Source organism: Cornus florida, unplaced genomic scaffold (genome assembly GCF_030987335.1).
Source record: "Cornus florida cultivar Cherokee Brave unplaced genomic scaffold, ASM3098733v1 CherokeeBrave_3.0.0_Hap2_Chr11, whole genome shotgun sequence".
Lineage (NCBI taxonomy): Eukaryota > Viridiplantae > Streptophyta > Magnoliopsida > Cornales > Cornaceae > Cornus > Cornus florida.
In genome coordinates this window covers 100,974,785-100,994,076 of record NW_026775581.1, presented here as the reverse complement: position 1 = coordinate 100,994,076, position 19,292 = coordinate 100,974,785, and the positions used below count along the sequence as shown (strand labels likewise).

The following is a 19,292-nucleotide window of genomic DNA, read 5'->3' as shown; positions in this document are numbered from 1 at the left end:
TATGATCAAAATTTGAAAGTAGTGGGAAGTTTTTGAAATTAGCCCTTGTAATAATTGGGGTCTACAATGCAATTGGGAGAATTGAACCATTTCATTCTGAAAAAAGAGGTCATGTAATACCACTGGAGTCTGAAGTTGTTAAGTTGCCATAATGATAAAACTAATCGAATTAACTCAACAAAGCTAAAATTCTAACCCAAAAAAAACCGCTAAATCATTCTTAGCTCAACAAATCTAACAAATTCATTGTCAAAAACATTTCTTTTCTCCAAAGCTAAAACCTAATGTTAGGGATGGCTTAAAATGAAAGACAGGACAAGAGGGTGAGAGAAGGTGGAAAATTTTGGTATCAAACTGCAACACAAAAAAGTATGGAATATTAAAAAGTTAATCATTCTTACCTAAACAAATTTCTGTTGATCCTTGTTAAAGAATACAAAGAAATTGCATTGCATAATCCTTAATTCCCAAGTCCAAGTGTTTTTTTTTTTTTTTTTTTTTTTTTTTTTTGCCAAATTATGAGAACTCACTCTGGAAATAACAGCCCAATCCCAAAAATCCCCACTTAAATGGGCCATCCCAAGCCCAATTAAAGTAGTGTATGAACAGAACTAGATCACTAGGGCTCCAAACAAAGTTAGCACTAGTAACATTCATCGTGTCCGGTGGTTGCGCAGGGAAGGGAGATCCCAATTCCGGCACAATGCTATCTATGCTAGAAGCTTCTGGGCAGTCAAACTTCACAAAGGAGACCAATTTATTCCTAATCGCTGAAATGGTGGTTCTGTGCAATAGGGCATTTCCGGAAAGATGAGGTGCAAAAATCACATCTTTTAAAGGAAACCAAAGCTTAAAATTCCCATTGTTTTGATCATTGAATATTGATATTTATCATCCTCTGATTTATATACAATATAAAATTTCTTTTATTCCATTGTTGGTGCGTTAAAAAATCTAAATCTATTAGGAAGGATTGCTTAAAGTGAGAGAAAGAATGCAAGGAAGAGGAAAGTTGGAAAGTTTTTGTATCAAATTGCAGCACAAACAAGTAAGGAATATTAAAAAGTAAATTAATACCTGTAAAAGATCTTGGAAGTGTAATTTGAATACAAGTAAAGAATGGCTTACTCCAAATTCAACTTCTTTATAATCCTTTATTCAATTTTTGTTATTTCACATTTGCATCTTTCCTTAGACTTGTCTAAAGCTATTAACTTTTTCATTTGCTTTACTTGTGAATTACCAATATATTCTTTCTTGATACCTTTGAAGAAGATATTCTTATGCTTTAGTTTTACAATTAGAACAAGTTTTTAGAGGGACAGGTTGTGTATAAATATTGGCCATGGCTATTCATAGAGGCAGTGTGCCACTTACATACAACTTCCTTCTTCAAGAGTGCTTAATTAATTTTCTTCTAGCCTTGATCCACACCCACAGTACTAGCCACTAAAAAAGTAATGGCAGAAGCAATTGTTTCTGAAATTGTAATCCCATTATTGAAGAAATTGGGCCTTCCAGCTCTCCAGGAGTTTCAATTGGCGTATGGCATTGAAAGTGAGTCTCTCAAATTGGAGAGCACAATTTGCACGCTCAAAGAAGTACTTCTTGATGCAGAGCAGCAACAGGTGTCAAACAACGAGGTTAGAGTTTGGCTCGAAAATCTCAAAGACGTGGTCTATGATGCTGATGATTTGCTGGATGACTTCTCCACAGAAGCTTTGCGGCGAAAAGTGATGACTCAGAATAAACGCACCAAGAAGGTACGAATTTTTTTCTCAAACTCAAATCAGCTTGTTTTTAGTCTTAAGATGGGTCATAAAGTTAAGGTCATCCGTGAGAGACTAGATACCATAGCAGTAGATAAGAGCAAATTCCACTTTACTGATAGGGCTCTTGAGATGGGAGTTGAGAAAGAGAAGAGGGAGAGTCACTCTTTTGTGCGCGCGGAAAAAGTTATTGGGAGGGATGATGATAAAAAGGCAATTATGGGATTATTGATGGACAAAAATGTTCTAGAGAATGTGTCAATTATTGCAATAGTTGGAATCGGGGGACTAGGAAAGACCGAACTTACAAAATTGGTATACAATGATGAGAATGTCACTAAACATTTTGAGCGTAAGATGTGGGTGTGTGTTTCTGATGTCTTTGATGTAAAACAAATTGCAGAAAAGATGATAGAAAGTGCAATGGGCAGTAAACCAGGAAATCTTGAGACGGAAGGTGTGCAAAATCAGCTTAGGAGAGAAATAGATGGAATAAATTTTTGCCGTTGGATGACGTGTGGAATGAGAATCGGGACCTATGGATAGAACTGTGAGATCTTTTGATGGGTGGTGCTAAGGGAAGTAAGATTTTGATAACCACCCATAGTAAATTAGTGGCAGCTGTTTCTGGGACAAATTCATTGTATCCTTTAAAAGGCTTGTCTAACGAAGAGTCTTGGTCTCTATTTAAGCAAATGGCGTTTAAAGAAGGGATAGAGCCTGAGAATCCATGTCTAGTGGAAATAGGAAAGGAAATTGTGGAGAAGTGTGTAGGAGTTCCATTAGCCATAAGAGTTTTAGGAAGTCTATTATATTCTAGAGATACAGTGAAGGAATGGTTGATTTTTAAAGATAAAAATATGACCAAAATAGCTCAAGAGGAGAATGCTATTCTACCAATTTTGAGGTTGAGCTATGATCACCTTCCCTGGTATCTAAAGCAATGCTTCGCATTTTGTTGCTTATATCCTAAAGATCATGTAATTAATAAGCAACAACTGATCCAATTGTGGATGGCAAATGGATTTATTCAGCTGTCGGATAAAAATCAAGATATGGAGGATGTTGGAGATTCTTATTTTATGAATTTACTAAGGAGGTCATTTTTTCAAGATGATTTAACAGACGAATTTGGTAGTACAATAAGTTGTAAAATGCATGATCTTATGCATGACCTTGCACAATCGACTGCGGCAAGTGAGAGTTCCATGGTGAATTTAGATGCAAATGATGTTTCTACAAGAACCCGTCATGTGTCATTTGATGTGTCATTTGATTCATCTCTATGTACAGAGTTTTCATTAAAAATTCCTAACCCCTTGCTTGGAGCTGTCAAGGTAAGAACATTTTTTTTGCCAGCTGCAATACAATCCCCTCTGTTGAAATTGGAGGAATCAGTATTTGAAACGATTGTTTCTACTTTCAAAAGGTTACGCGTGTTGGATATGCATGCCTTGGGAGTGATGACTGTACCGAGTTGCATAAGTGAGCTAAGGCATTTAAGATATCTTGATCTTTCCAATAACCATAGAATTGTGACACTGCCAAATTCCATTACCAACTTGCAAAATTTACAAACTCTAAAAATTTGTGATTGTCCCTTTTTCAACCAATTGCCAAGAGATATTAGAAAATTGGTGAGCCTTAGACATTTGGAGATTGATGGTGGGAGTCATTTGAATGATATGCCGCGTGGAATGGGCCAGCTGACTTGTCTTCGGACATTAAATCAGTTCATTGTGGGTCCATTTAACAGGTTAAGCGAATTGAAAAATTTAAACACTTTTAAGGGGTAAGTTGCAGATTATAATACGTTCAGTGGGGCAAGCGGGTAATAAAAGAATAGGGGCAAGATTAAAAGAAGAAGCAGAGGAAGCGAACTTGAAGGGGAAACAATACCTTCAGTCTTTGGAATTGTATTTCGGTGACGATGAGTTAGTATTGGAAGCTCTCCGGCCATACGCAAATCTGAAGAAGCTCAGAATATATCACTATAGGGGTGTGAGATTACCAACATGGATGTCATTTACGTCCGTCCTCCCAAATCTTGTTCATATTAATATATGGAATTGTGAAGGATGTAAACATCTTCCAAAAATAGAGCAGCTTCCTTCTCTCCGAGAACTTCATCTTGGTGGATTAACTTCCATAGAGTACATAGATGACTACTTCAGTAGTGGTGGACCTACTGGTGGTGGTAATGAATTAGATAATGATGAGTCCTTAATGTCTTCTCCTTTTCCGTCTTCATCATCGAGAGGAGGTGGAGGAAGACGAGAGCGAGCACCACCACCACCAACAACATTCTTTCCATCACTGAAATATCTCACTCTAGAGTTCATGCCTAATTTGAAGGGATGGTGGAGGATGAGTAAGTTAGCAGCAGCAGAAGATCAGGAACTGTCACTGCTACCATCATTTCCCTGTCTTATTGAATCATTGATCAGGTACTGCCCTAAGCTAACATCAATGCCTCTGCAACCAACTGTTGTAAAACTAGAATTGTGGGAAGTCAGAGAGAAGCTAGTACAACAACAGTTATTGATGAAGACAAAGACAACAATGGTGGCAGCAACGCGATCTTCTTCTTCTTCACTCGTACTTCCTCTTTCCAACTTAGAGGAACTGGTTGTATCTGTGGATCAAGTTACACTGCCGGAGGCCGCATTCCAACGTCTCACTTCTATCCGGAAACTAGTCATTGGTGGTTGTCCAAGACGAACCTCTCTGTCCAGATGGATGCTACATCTCACTGCCCTCCGGTCTCTGCACATCAATGATTGCCAAGAGATTGATTTGTCAGATATTGGTGATGATAATGCAAACCTTACTTCTCTGACTATTGAACGAATACCCAAGTTGAAGTCTCTTCCTGCGGGGCTTCTACACTTTACCACTCTCCAACATCTGACCATTAAATATTGTGAAAATTTGATGAGTTTACCAGAGTGGATAGGCAGCCTCACATCACTTCAACAACTTTACATTTGCGATTCCCCAAGATTGAATTCACTGCCGGAAGGGGTGCAACGGCTAACCACATTACAACACCTGGAAATTGAATTTTCTTCACAGGAGCTATATGATAGATGCCAAGAGGAAACAGAGGAAGATTGGCCTAAGATTGCTCACATCCCAAAAGTTCTTATATACTAATACAAGGTATCCTTCTTAATCTGAATCCTTCATATATCTCTTTAATCAACATATATACTCAAACCCACAAAGCACTTCTCATTTCTCTTAAGGTAACTTACTATAACTAGATATAGAAGAATACTGTAAAATCACAATGCCATATCACTCAGGACAACCGTTGCAAATACACTCTTATGATTTTACATTGTATTATCTCTATGATTTCCAAACTCAACCAATATCGAATCTGCATTGTTGTCCTAGATTTGATCACCACGAGGGATAAAATGATCATTCAGGGGAAAAAAATGACTAATATCATACCCGAATTCTTTATTTTATTTTATTTTAATAAATGATTGATGAAACATGTTCTCATTGAAGAACCGAAAAATGTACACTTGCATATGGAATTCTCTATTTGGCAACAATATGATGTTGATATTTGTTTTTGTTGATTTTACAGTGTAGAGAGATAATCACTTTTTGCAGAAGGCGTCACTCGATTTAGCTATCTTTATTATTCATTTTGTTTTCAAAGATTGAAGGGATCAATATGGCTCGCTGTAAAGTTAGTAGATTATACATCTTTGTTGCACTGATGTCTATTAATTTGAAATTTGATCATAATTCCTCATTGTTTTGATGATATTGTAAGATTTTGAACGGAAGCAAAATGTCTCTCATTTATGTGCTTTGATGTATATATGAGCTTCTAATTTCCCTAATCATTGTTATTTCTTTTTCTAGAATAACTCTCGGACCGTTCCTTTCTCTCTGTAGTAGAAGTAACATTTCAAGAAGAAATAAATCCAGAATTTAGTGTTTAAAAGGACTGTTTGGTTGAAGTCAGGAGGGTAAGACTTTTGTCTTTGCATCCCAGTCATTAAGGTAAGACTTTCGTCTTTGCTCCCCCTTCTTATTAAATTCACTCTATATTGAAGAGATTGCAAATTATGAGCCTATGCTCAGCTAGTCCACATCAAGGATAATGCTAGAGGAAGGATATGACCAAAATTTCCATGGGTAATGTTATTAATAAAAGTTATAATAATACTTTTGACTTAGGTTATGGCCTTAGATTGAGTGGAATGGAAAAATAGGATTTATGTAACCAACCCCAAGTAGTTGGAAAAAAGGCTTTGTTGAGTTGAGTTGCGTTTAGACTCTCTACTAAACAAAAAAAAGGAAAATTATCTTCCACCAGTGTTACTTTGATGTATCAGTTTATATATTTTGCCGTAGGAATATCTCTTCTCCTACCACGTCTGATTATCAATTATTCGATCTGTGCCAGATGTTTTTTCTTGCTGAACATCACGAGTTCCCTAGGAATATGTTTTCTCCCATATAGTAATTGATTTCAAGTAACATCTGAAAACTCTCTCATGGTCGTGGATGCATCTCTGATGCACCGAGTTCTACATATAACAATCACAAAAAGCTTGGTAGAAAGTATTTGATTCTTTACTTGGTTGCCAAACTACATCTGTCTATATGCCAATTTGCTTGTTACAATAAATTGCAAGATTCTGAACTTTTAGCTTGATATGTGTTGGGAATCTGTTTTTTTTTTTTTTTTTCTTTTTTTCTTTTTATTTTTTTTACCTCAATGGCTTTGTATTAAAAGGATAAAACAACAGAGTACAAGGTTAAAGTGGAGGCATACATGTTGGGAATGTGGCTATACAACTCAGTAATAGGAATGTCACACACTCAACAATGAATGAATTACATATCATTTTTGTTAACCAAGTGGTCCAAGCCTTCTTATTGGTCAAGTAGGAAACAGTTTCTTTTTTGGAAAATACAGTAATATTATTTTATGCATCAGCTTAGCTTCAAAAATAGTGTGTATTTCAGTCGAAATACCCGTAAATTTTTTTTTTTAAAATTCTACCTACATTCTGTCTAAGTATCTATTATTATTATCGTAGTGTATAAAGTAGTTTTCTATACCATCGGGGATTTATAGAGAGATTAACAAAATTTTCTCAATTTATACAGAAATAATTCCATAATTGAATGTACATAGCATCCAATTTTATTTCTTTAGTGCATCTAACTGTCCGGATCAATATGAGACAATTTAAAGGCAACTCCTTACTCTTAAACACACAGTAGTTTCTATATCCAAATAGTGAGTTGCAAGCACTGAATAATAAAAGGTTATCTTCAAATTTTATCTTTACTGGTTATCAGGGTTGTCAGTATTGATACTTAGAGGACTGAATGTAGTGTCCTGCCTTGTTTTTGATAGAATCCTTTTTTCTTCTGATGTAGGTTTAAAACATGGGTGGTGTTAATTATGGACCATACGTGTTTGACAGGAAGGTAAAATTTCTAATTAAACAAATGCGCTTTGCACGTGATTTTGTGTGCACATGCTGACATGTATTCCCAGTCTTATGTGTGATCTCTTAATTTCTGGGCATTCCTGTGCTCTTATTAAAAAAACTACCTTGGTGGTGCTTCTTGTCTGGATTTGGTGGGCTTAAGTGTATTACTGAAGGTTTTATGATTCCCATGTCTTAATTTTGTTATATTCTTTGAGATCCTAAATTTTTATTTGGTTTTTTATTTGCTATTATGAGCTTATTAATGTGTATTTGAGTTTAAATCTGCATATTCAGTTGAGTTGGTTGAAAAAAATAATAAACAGAAAAGAAGAAAATTGAATTTAAATTTTGATTATTATAATGAGACGGTTGCTTAAGAAAATTTTGTTAATGCCATTATAGCATATGAATTTTGAGTAGCGTCGTCTTAACGAAATTTAATTAAAGAAATTGGGTTCGTGGGTTAGCACAACTTGTTATGTTCATGGGTTAAAACTTGAATTATATAATAATTCAATGTAAGATATAAAGTATAGAGTTTTGAAATATAAAAGAAAATAAGAAAATTTAGTTGTTAATGGTGCGAAAGTGTAAAATACGAAAAATAATTGGCATAAAACAAATTGTTCAAACCAGTTGATGAGGTGGGAAACTATAAATAAAGTTAGTTGTGGATTGAAAGTAAATAAAATGCAATTAAGAAGTGGGTCTATAGGATGGAGAAAAGTGTCAATAAAACAAATTAGAATAAATTAAATAATGAAAAAAGAAGAAGATGATGAGCCATGTTTGGTGTGACAAATGTCACACACTAAAGCTTAAGAATATCAAGAAGGCAAAGATATTGCACAGCACAACACTCACTCAAAAGACACGAGGGTATATACTATATGTATATTATATATCAATTGTACGAAAGCTTCATTTGGAGGCTAGCTTTTGGAACTCACGTAGAAAGCTGAAACAGTGAGCTTTAGGAATGGCCAGGAGAGAAGATTAAAATAATAATAAAAGAGAAATAGAAGAAAGAAAGGAAAAAAGAGAAAGAAATCTTACCTTGATCTTTGTAAGACTACGGTACAGGTAGGGAAGTTCGTATTTTAAATTATATATTAAAAGTTTATTATTTAAACTTTGAATTGATAACCTAATTAACTATTTATGTATAAATTCCATCTGTTCTATTTGTTTTGTTTAATTCAATTGTTAAGTCTTTTTGGTTGATATAATTGCTAGTCAACTGGAATTACTGAATTGATATACATTTTAGTGATTAGAAATTAAATTGAAATTTGGGCATATGATTTAGGAATTATTGTTGTAGTGAATGTATTGCTATTTATATTATATGATTGACCGGAAATGAAAACTTTATTGAGATTACTTACTTTAAAGACAGCTTTGAATCCTCTGTTGATGAGAAGCGGTGTTGGTGAGGTTATGTTGAGGTATTATTGTGGACGATTGTATTGAGAATTGGTATTAATATGATGAATCATTATGTCCTAATAGGGGGTACGAGAATCCCTAAAATGATTTATGCCCTAATAGGGGTACAGCCCCTGAGTGGGAGTCCCTAAAATCGTTCTGCATTAATTTGGGTACGGCCTCTGGGTGCAAGTCCCCAAAAAGATTTATGCATTACAGTTTAATAGAGGATCTTTAATAAAGTTCGTAAAGGTTTGAATCATAAGCTTGTTGAGATATTACCTTGAGGTACTGTTTTTTGTTTAAATTATTGTCTTGTATACTACTGACCTGGTCCATTAAAGTTTTATTGTTCTCTCCTTGTTTGTATGGTGATTACTTTAAAATCGTGTTGTTCTCCATCTATGTTTGTTTTACATATTAAGGTGATGTAGAATTTAGAATATTGTTTGTTCTCTGCTGAGCGGTATTGTTGATTTCAGGCTTGGGACATGATGCTTCCTACATACATGATCACTTGATTGACTTGTCTAGGCGTAAGAGGCTTCGGTGTATATTTCAGCATATGTACTATGTTGTGTGGCTTGTAATAGTTTGGTGATGTAAATATAAAAGTTTGTGAGGCTTGGGAGTGAACTGTGTAAAAGTTAAAAACTCATGTACTATAAGGTTTAAATCCTATGAACTGACATGTTTGGAGTATGAAAAAGTTATAAATGGAATTTGCTTTTATTCTAGAATTCGAATGAATTATTTAGAATGTGAATTGTGGAATTCCAGGATATTTGAAACAGGTTCCCAATTCCTTCCGAATGTTCAAATTTTATGGTGGCATGTTGCCGAAATTTGAATCAAATGAATTTTCTCAAGGAAAATGGACCTAACTCACAGGCGCAATATGACTATTTTACAAACTGGAACGATCTCCTTCATTATAGAAAACTAAGGCTTCCATTTCTAGGTAAAACATATATATTTTTTATTTTTGTTTTTTGATGTTTGATAAAGGTTTAGGTTGAGGTTGAGATCAAATTCATCGAATGGGACGTGTTAAATAGCTCGCCGATCAAACAAATGGAGCCTAAATTAACTTAATTATTATTTTATGTTCTGTTTACTTAGATGTAAAGCTTCTACACAGGTGGAAAATGCTTTCAGTTCCTTTTCACAACCTAAATGAGGTGCAGAAAATCAATCTGGTTATTGGTGTTGCAAATTCTGAATTCGCTAAAACACTTGCCCGCAAAAAGTTGAAAGATAGATATGGTATGTTGTAAATTCTTAATAAAATACTTTTTTAAATACTTCTCAAGCCTATGAAATGACAAAAGGTTTTTGATATCAATATGCAACCCATACAAGAAGTATGGAATATTTAAAAGTTAATATCATTATTGGCTCAACCTGCGACGCATATTCATTGAGAGGAAGGATGGAAAATTTTGGTATCAAATTGCAACACAAATAAGCAGGTAATATTGATCCTCACGAAAGAATATAAGGAAGTTGGAAAGCTTGTCATATGATTTGCCAGATGGTGATGATAATGGAGGCATGCATTTTCAAGGACTTACCAACCTAACTTCTCTGCAAATCCACGAAATGCGCGAGTTGGAGTCTCTTCCGGCGGGGCTTCAACACCTTACCACTACGGAATATCTAACCATTGGAGGTTGTGAAAATCTGAAAAGTTTACCAGTCTGGATGGCCAACCTCACATCACTTCAACAACTTCGCATTTCCTATTGCCGGATATTGAAGTCACTGCCTGAAGGGATGCGTCGGCTCACCACATTACAACAACTGCAAATTGAAATTTGTCCACAGGAGGTAAAAGATTGATGCCAAAAGGAAACACGGGAAGATTGGCCTAACATTGCTCACATCCCAAAACTTCAAATAAGTACATCCCGCATATACAAGGGTATCCTTCTTAACCTGAATCCTTTATATATCCACCTTAAAACTACTCTTCTTGTTCCTTCTTCCTCTCTTAATTTTTGTTCAAATTTTAGCTGAATATATATTTGATGTGGACGTTGATACAAATACAAATAAATAAATAAATATATATATATATATATATATATATATATATATTTGAATATCCATGTTTATGTATTGAACATAGGCAGACCCTCAGGTGACTTTATATCCTTCCCTAATTTTTTATTTTTTTTTCCCTTGCATTCTCATGTAGTATTCATGTCATTCTAGTTTTCGTGAGAGCTAGCTAGTCCTTTTTAAGATAACTTCGCACTTCTCATTTCCTTTAAGGTAACTTATTCTAATTATCGTTCAGGACAGCCAACAGTGCCTGCATTAATTTCATTGAACGACAGGAAAATATCCATTTACATGTGAAATTCTCTATTTGGCAACAATTCATTGCCTATGTATTAACACTCACGCCACGCCACGCCACGCCACACCCTTCCATTGGCATGTAATATATGAACCAACTTTCCATGACATGAATTTCATGTTTGTCTCTTTGAGTCGTTCCCACGTTCATAAACTTGATTTAAGAGAAGAGACAGAAAGTGGTGGCATCTTAGAGCAACCAGCGCATCACCAAAGTGTACAATATGTGAGACTGTGTGGAATGAGAGGCTCTACTATGCGGATTACACACTAATGGGACCCATCTCATATTACACACTCCACTCTTTACATATAAAGAATGAAGTAGCGCCTGAAAAATGAGCGGAACAAACAATTATAGCCGTTAGTATTATAGTTGTTGAGAATAAAACTGTTGGAAAAAAAAAACAATAAAAAAATTTATTTTATTATTTTAAAAATAATAATATAATAAAGTTTATAATGAAAAAATAAGTGCATAACAAGAATTTGGAGCCTCAAAGTAAGTACACAATCAATTGCTATTGCTAACGTGATGTATACTTTACATAAAATTGATGATGTGGCTATACACTTTGTATAAAGTGTGGAATGAAAAACAACCTCTGCGCTGGGGTTGCTCTTAGAGTGTAACAGGATATATAAACTTCATACCACATAAACCACATCTTACAGAATTACATTCAATCTATATACAGCAACATAAAAGAATTTAAAAAATGCATCCTAGCTGACTCTCAATCTTCATCATCAGAGCTTCCCACATCACTACTACTATAGTCACTACTACTGTCGTCATCAATGTCAAGCTGGACATGCCGAACCCGTATCGGAGGTAAAACTTTGGATGGTAGTGGTGGTTCATCTTCCATTCTACCACCAGGAATAGGCAATGGCAATGGCAATGGAAAAGTGGTTGGCAATTCACCAGATGGAAGCTGAAGATTGGCAAGTGGATTGGATTGTGCAGTTGGAGCTTTGATGAATGGTTCAATTAATGTTTTCTCCTTGGTTTTAGGTAAACCGACATCAAGGTCAGAGAAACTATATAACTGAGAAGCACGCAATTGCTCCTCTTGTGGGGAGGGTGGCAGTGCACCACGGACAAACTATTTGTTGTGTAATACTAGCAACACGTGTTTTTAATCGTTTGGTGCGGCGGCGATAATCAGAATAATCATCCACAAGGGTGCCAAGAACCCTCTCGGCTTCTCTCAGTTTGTTGGCAAAGGCGGCAAGAATTGCAGAATCACGAGAGAATTTCTGCTTAGCATCAAGAATTTCTTTAACAGCTTCAAAGAGCTGAGTTTGAAGGGATGTGAAGAGAGGTGGAGTTTGTGTCTGGGAAGATACAAGCGAGCCATGGAATGAAGGAAGGCAATTGGGCGAAACTTCCAACACTCTCGATGCCATTTGAAGGAGAAGAGAGAGGCGGTTGTGGCAATTGACGACGGACTGTTGATGATGAGATTGTGGGAGAAGAAGAGAGGCGGTTTTGGCGATTGACAGACGGGCACGGACTGTTGATGATGAGATTGTTGGATTTGGGAGGAGAGGGTAGGTTTTTGATTCTTGGAGTGAGGAGGGTGAAGAGGTTAGACCACCGTCCTATAGGAGTACCGTACTGGGCCTAGTGCATCTATCCTCGGGCCCTACGGCTATTCTGCTTGAACCTCTCTTGGGCCGGCCTAGTTGTCTAGAGAGTCTGACCCATTTCCTGCTTGGCCCCAAAATCTCCCACTGACGATTCCAGTGTCTGTGGATTTGATTTCTATTCAAACTCTGTTTCATATAATTTATGCAAAGAAACTAAGAAAGGGCAAATAAGTAAGGGATCTTCACCATCTTGATTGCTGATTTAACAGTACAAATCACAGCTTGAATCGTTAGATCAATCATTTTAGTTTTCTTTCTCTTATAGAAACATTAATTTCAAAAGTTTTAAAATGTGCTTTTTCAATCAACGAAAATCAACGCAAACTTTACGCCCAAATTTGAAATGCCTGAATTTTAGAAGATTTAGTATTTTTGGCTTAATTTGTCCAAATTTCAGCCTAGTTTCGAAAATTAGTCCACCAGCTTTGATGCAATCATTTATTGACATCTTCTGGGTTCCTACACTTTCTTCCTGCATGATTGCTTTCCAAGAAAGTAGTGTTTTTTACACCTTGCTTACGGAGGACCACTCTGTGGAGGAGAAAAGCTAGTTTAGAGGGAAATTTAAAGAAGAAGAAAATGATGGCATTCTCTTGGCTGGATTGTTTGAAGAAAAACCAATCATTAGCACTGGATTTTCTTATGGCACTGCTTACAATTTTCACATAACTCGGGAGACTGATATGACCTTGTTTGCCATCCAATTTAGGAGATGCCACAATTAAGCAGGGTTCTTCCAACTTTGAAAAATGCATAGTTTTTTTTGTAAATTACTTCTATTTTGCTCTGTTCTTGATTAGAATGATGCCTAAATTGCTAATAGAAGGGCATGACTTCATTGACCTGCTGCAACCGTTACCAATGAAACAGCAACAACTAGCAAGGCAAATCATAATCAACTAAAATTCTGTATTGCAGTTGTTTATAAGTGCCAAAGTGATACAAAAGCCTCGACAAAATCAACTATAACATCTTTTCCTTGGCGCTCAAAATCATCAGGCATTACAACATTGACACAACTATTTTACCACAGTTGGCTACGACGCCCAACCATTTTTATCCCGAGGTCACTTAGGACACTTTCAGCTTCAGATATCTACTGAACTACGGCTTTTATTTGGAACCGTTTTATACATACTACTACAATCAAGTTCACAATTCAGCAAAGCTAAAGAATTACCAGCAAGCTCACAGCAAACTGCAGCTCTGGTACATTTTCATAATTCATTCCTAAATCTGTAAAAGAGTCACTTCAAAGACTGCTTCGAAGCCTCCTTTGGTTCGTTATTTGATCCTGACATGGCTGCACTTGCCGCGGCTGTCATTGCCGCCGCTGCTGCACCCACCTTTGCACCACCTGCGGCCTTCACTGCACCAGCAATTTTCGCAAATGCGGCTACACCTCCTACAAAAATTGCCCTAAAAGCAACTGTTGGTTTTATCGTCATATCTTAATGTACCTGCAATCCACTGTACTTGTATCAGAACTGGAAGGCTATGTCTTACACACCAAATAACAAACAGATATTTGGTCATAATAAATGGGTTATAAAAAAGTCGTGACAGAAAACCTCATGAGCCAAAACCAATCAAGTGAATGATGATCAAATTAGTTCATATTTTAAAAAGTTTTCCACAGCTAATTTTCTTGCCTAGGCCCAAAAGAAAAGGTCAAAGCTGCCAAGCAACAAGATAACTCACCAGTTTCGACAGAGAGAATGATATCATCATATAATTTGTTTTTTGATGAGTCAGAGAGAATGATTTCATCATTAAGAAAACAATGTCAAAGCAGCTCAATTCTAAGGCTCTCAACCTTCTCAAGGGTTAAATATTTACCCGAACGCATAAAGAAGGAATAGTATTGACAAAAGGAACACACACACAAACAAGAAAATAAAAAATAAAAATAAAAATAAATATTAGAATTGCCACAATCCAACAATTTGTCTTTGTAAAATAAGTGTCTTAAAAGAAGAGGTTCCACCAACTCAGAATTGACACAACCAGTTATTTGTCCTCGCAAAATGATCTTTCAACACAAGGGAGTCTGAAACACTCCACCAACTTAGAATTGACTCAACCAGTTACTTTTCCTTGCAAAATGATCTTTTGACAGAAGAGTGTCTGAAACACCAATGCCAGGTCTTACACAAAGGAGGACTTTTAAAGCCTAAATTCACCTTCTTAATGCCAAGTCTTTTTAATCACAATAGATTAGTTTACCATGATAAATTTGGATTATATTATGTCATGACTCTTATTGATAGTGCTTCTTTAAATCATCTCCTCTACAAGGTAGTATATTCTATTTACGTTCATCTATGATCAGTCGTTTGGAAAACATGGCATTGCAGATTTACCATTTCAATGAACACAATTTTTGTTACTCTTTTCTTTTGTTCTATCTTCCTAGGTACATCTAAATTCCTAATAAGCAGTGCACTAGTGGTTGATCAGACTCGACTCTAGAACTAGATAGTCTAGATAGATATCGACAATTCAGAAATCACCAAAGCAAAGTTTGCTATAGCCTATAACGCTCCTATTGTCTAACAATTAAATACCCCATTATGTTCCCCGAGCTTGCAAAAGGTCCAACAACAGAATTTCAACATTGTGCTTCCCAAGTGGCACTTTTCAAGACCAAATCAATCTGGTTTCTTGCAAAATAAAAATATATTTCCAAATTTTATAATACTGGATAAAATCAATCACTTGTCGGTAATCCCATGGACAAACGTCCACCAACTCCAGGTCCTACCTGGAGAGAAGAGAATTTTTCATTTCCAATTTCACCTTTCCAAAGGGTTAACCTGTTTCGAACTGGATAGACGATGAAAATTCAGGAGTTAACATATCAGTGTTAAACACAAGTCTATATCCTGCATCATTAGAATTCCCTCTAACGTTACTTGAGCAGGTATCAGGACCAGTGACAAACCACAGCATCATCCTTCCCACAAACAATCACAAGAATTTTTCGTGTTAGTTTCTGCAGAGTCTTTATCATTTAATTTATACTTTTTTGGTTGCTTTCTTCTTTTTTCGTGTGGGCGGGCACCCCCGTGGGGGGTGGGTGGGTGGGGGGGGTGTGGTGTTAATAATTTCTGCAAAATCACAGTACCAATATTTCCTTCACCTAACAGCAGCACCTTGGTGAGAGCTAGGCTTTTTGTAAAGTAATTTTTGTTGCATTTGATTTGAAAGCTCAAGTCTAGATCTCAAAATGAGTCATGCCATCATCTTAAGGTCTCCAAAATAATTGACTTAAATGCTTTGACTTGGATGATTCACTCTATAAGGGCAAACAGTCAATTAACTTGATGGAAGTCACTTTGGACCCTAGAAAGTTCAAATTTAAATTTAGAAGGGACTTAGATGTCTATATGGCTTAGATAAACATCTATATGCCTAAATGGAAATGAATTTTTGTTTACTAAGGGCTCACAAAAATCCATATGGCTCTTACAGACATCTACATCTTTGTGATTTAATCATGTATTTGTAAGTGAGAATTTTTCTAAAAAATTCCTATAGATGTCTATACATCGATTCACAAATGTCTATCCAGCGAAGGTATTTTTGGGTTCATTTCTTATAGGCGTCTATCCAAAAAGCGAAAAGCACACATATATGTCTATAAAAAATCATAAAGATGTCTATATGAACACCGACTTTCGTAAAACGTAGAACCAAACAAGTCTTTAAATGCTATAAGCCTATAACAGATGCATTTCCCAAAAAGGCTATAAATTGAAGGTCCCTAGCTCACTTTACCAAATCCTTTATGTGCTTTACCATATTACTTATTGAAAATCTTATTGAGCATTCACACCTTCTTGGTCTAGAGTTGAGCTTCAACACTTAGTAACTTACTTCATCTATTACTCTAAAGTGAGCTTTGAATTGTATATCTATCCATTGAGGGATATTCATTGTTGTACTCAAATCTTTGTCCATCTTTGAGATTGATGTAAAAGGGTTGGTGTAACCGTTGAAGTTTAAGACTTGGCAAAGAGAGAAAAGGCTTTGTAAAGGTTTCCTCTCCACCCGTGAAGGAGAGTGGTATAGTGGATTTGGAATCCTTGAGAGGTGCTCTTGAGGCGTGGCCATGGTGCCGAACCACGTTACAATTCAGTGTTCTTTGTGTTTGCATCTCTACCCTCTATTTTTATCTTCAGCTTGTTTATTATTTGATTGCATAAACATTTGTTGAAATTTCATTAAAATGTAGTCAATCGAAAATTTTCCTATCATTTGCCAAAAGCCCAATTGAACCGTCATCGTTTGGGCAACACTAACCATCCTAGCCTCCCCTTCCATTTCCAGTCTTTAACTTATGCATCCCTTCATAATAATAACCTATGGGACAATGGATTTGCAAATCCTTAGAAATCCTTTTCGCCATAACTTAGCCCTTCCTCTTTTTTATCCTTTTCAATTCCTTCCTAACGAACTCTTTCACTTTCTTCACAAAACCTTTGAAAGGCTAACCAAACCAACAGCTAAATACCAGCATCCAATGTGGGACATCATTATTTGCACTGCTGCAGATCTACCTAGGTTTTTAATGATGACGTCCCCCAATTCAATCACAGCTAAATCTTCCACTGCCCTAGCAAACTTCTTCACAAAAGTATTGCAATCTACTTCTTTCAGTTTCCTACATGAACATACAAAACATCTGCACTTAATGTCTTTGTTATAATTAGAGGGACTGATCGATGCATGCTCAGTGGTCAAGTCTAATTATGCATTGCCTCACTGATAAGTGTCATACTTAGAGCTAGCCCTTGACTTCATCCCCTTGCTAACATGTATAAGTAGTGGAATAGTTCCTTCCTTTCATTTGACCGAGCTGTATGAGAAGGCAAAAAAAAGCAAAATAAAAATAAATAAATAAATGAGTAATTCATACACAAAGCATAACGGCAAGACCTAAGAATCATCCAAGTTCACCTTTGTGGTTCCTAATTTTCATTAATTAAGTTCTTGCCAAATTTAAGTACTTGTGAGTGCAGCACAACTATCAAAGCTAAAGGAATGGCTTAACATATCTCGAATAGGTGGACTAAATTAATACTACAATGAGACACATACAACTATATCTCTCTGACTGATACTTGTGTAAAAGGTGTATATTACAAGTTCAATAATTGAAAGATGTAATACAATATACTCAGAACTTTGAGCATTTAAGTGGACTTCAATGTAAAATGAAGACACAATACTCATACATCCTACCATCATGCGAGGCATTTAAGCTCTAAAATTATTCAAAACTGGAATTTGCAGATTATTGTAAATAACCTCCAAGATGAACTTTTCTCGTAGCAGTGACATTTTATGTTTTATTAACGAAAGAGTATTGTTTGGAAAATGTAAACAGATCCATTAAAAATTTGTTCACGCACCTTCATAATTCATAGAACAAAAAAAATTATTCGTTACAACACAAACACCCTAATATAATGTTCCAAAACATCTCATTCAACTTGATGAGTAAGTTGAACAAAAAGTAGAGTGAGGACTTAAAACCAATGGAGTGCATGCATGCAAACACATACAAAGTATCCAAATTAGGGTATTACCAAGGTTTTAAATTGGTAACTGCCACCATAATGGTACCAATGACAGTGACGCACACGCTTCCATAACCACACATCTATAGCCTTCTAGGGTCCAATTTGGTTCTTGGAAAGAATGATGAGAAGTGAAGGAAAATATAAAAACGAAATGAAGTCATTTCCAACATTTTCCTTTCCCTGCCACATAAATCTGAGAATAAAGTGTCCCATGATATCTGGGAAGGTCTTATTTGGCTTGAATCCAATACTCAGAATTTCTTTTCAATTTTTTTTTTTTTTTTTTTTTAACATTGTAGGAAAGTAAATTCCAAGCAACAGAAATAAGACTCTGGTAAACAAATATAAACAGAGCAGGCAAAACTGATTTAGATTTCAATGCATTATTGATAAACCACATTATATCCTTCACTCTCTTCCAAAACACATTATCACAATTCAATACAATCTATCCGTACTAATTCCAACAGTAATTAGATTCAAGAACAAAAAAACCCTAATTAATTCGTAAAACATCGATAAATTCATAAACAACATGTCCTCAATAATAAAGAAATGAACTTTACTCAAATTGAACAAGAAAAAAAAAGTAGAAATCGAACCTAAACCTCAAAAAGAAGAGCTCGATGTGTCAGCTAAGATAATGTTTATACAAATACATCTAGTTATATATAGAATCTGTTATCTTCTTCTCATAACGAAGATCATGTTCATATATATGTAGAGAGAGAAAGATGTAGAGAGAGAAATGTTAAAGCAAGGGCTCACCCTTTTTCCCTCTTGCCCGGAGCTAGAAATTAGGTCTGCAAATGTCAAAGTTGAATGGTGGTCAGTGATCACTGCAAATGGGTACTTACGAGCACAACGACACCGTTTCAAATCATCATATGATTCATATGTAATCTCAAAAAAAATACTAAGAAGAGAGCGAGTCCATAATAAGGAATATGAACTCCCTATACTGACCGTAGGATTACAAAAATAGTCGAAAAAATTGACTCAAAACTCGA

General features: G+C 35.7%; 2 protein-coding genes and 1 long non-coding RNA gene across 11 annotated transcripts; 1 reads left to right on the top strand and 2 right to left on the bottom strand.

The window, feature by feature from the left end:
• Nucleotides 1-587: 587 nt before the first annotated feature.
• Nucleotides 588-9,414, top strand: LOC132283704 (putative disease resistance protein RGA3). 9 transcript variants are annotated; one of them, XR_009472115.1, is made up of 5 exons: nucleotides 588-815; nucleotides 5,374-5,478; nucleotides 5,658-5,798; nucleotides 7,191-7,241; nucleotides 9,157-9,414. XR_009472115.1 is itself a non-coding variant. In XM_059785703.1 (4 exons), exon 1 carries the CDS (start codon nucleotides 2,333-2,335, stop codon nucleotides 3,563-3,565), a length of 1,233 nt encoding a protein of 410 aa, XP_059641686.1. In that variant the 5' UTR covers nucleotides 1,055-2,332; the 3' UTR covers nucleotides 3,566-4,931; nucleotides 5,691-5,798; nucleotides 7,191-7,241; nucleotides 9,157-9,414. The 9 variants fall into 7 exon arrangements, 5 of the variants coding, with proteins under 5 accessions (XP_059641686.1, XP_059641689.1, XP_059641685.1 ...); XR_009472114.1 differs by lacking the exon at nucleotides 5,374-5,478 and adding an exon at nucleotides 968-1,048 and having other exon boundaries at nucleotides 590-815; XM_059785703.1 differs by lacking the exons at nucleotides 588-815; nucleotides 5,374-5,478 and adding an exon at nucleotides 1,055-4,931 and having other exon boundaries at nucleotides 5,691-5,798.
• A 2,361-nt stretch (nucleotides 9,415-11,775) lies between these two features.
• On the bottom strand, nucleotides 11,776-12,451 carry LOC132281692 (mediator of RNA polymerase II transcription subunit 4-like). The gene is made up of 2 exons (XM_059783368.1): nucleotides 12,239-12,451; nucleotides 11,776-12,147 (listed from the first exon to the last, which is right to left on the bottom strand). Exons 1-2 carry the CDS (start codon nucleotides 12,449-12,451, stop codon nucleotides 11,776-11,778), a joined length of 585 nt encoding a protein of 194 aa, XP_059639351.1.
• Nucleotides 12,452-13,586: 1,135 nt separating this feature from the next.
• LOC132287109 (uncharacterized) lies at nucleotides 13,587-19,216 on the bottom strand. The gene is made up of 2 exons (XR_009472933.1): nucleotides 19,051-19,216; nucleotides 13,587-14,154 (listed from the first exon to the last, which is right to left on the bottom strand). It is a non-coding gene; the product is annotated as an uncharacterized LOC132287109 (long non-coding RNA).
• Nucleotides 19,217-19,292: the final 76 nt, after the last annotated feature.

What these genes read in the sequence shown, in the direction of transcription:
- LOC132283704 (XM_059785703.1), top strand. Translation starts at nt 2,333, where the DNA reads ATGGGTGGTGCTAAGGGAAGTAAGATTTTGATAACCACCCATAGTAAA.
- LOC132281692 (XM_059783368.1), bottom strand. Translation starts at nt 12,451, where the DNA reads ATGGCATCGAGAGTGTTGGAAGTTTCGCCCAATTGCCTTCCTTCATTC. An exon ending in AACTGAGAGAAGCCGAGAGG is followed by an intron (nt 12,148 to 12,238) that starts GTTCTTGGCACC and finishes CACAACAAATAG; the next exon opens with TTTGTCCGTGGTGCACTGCC.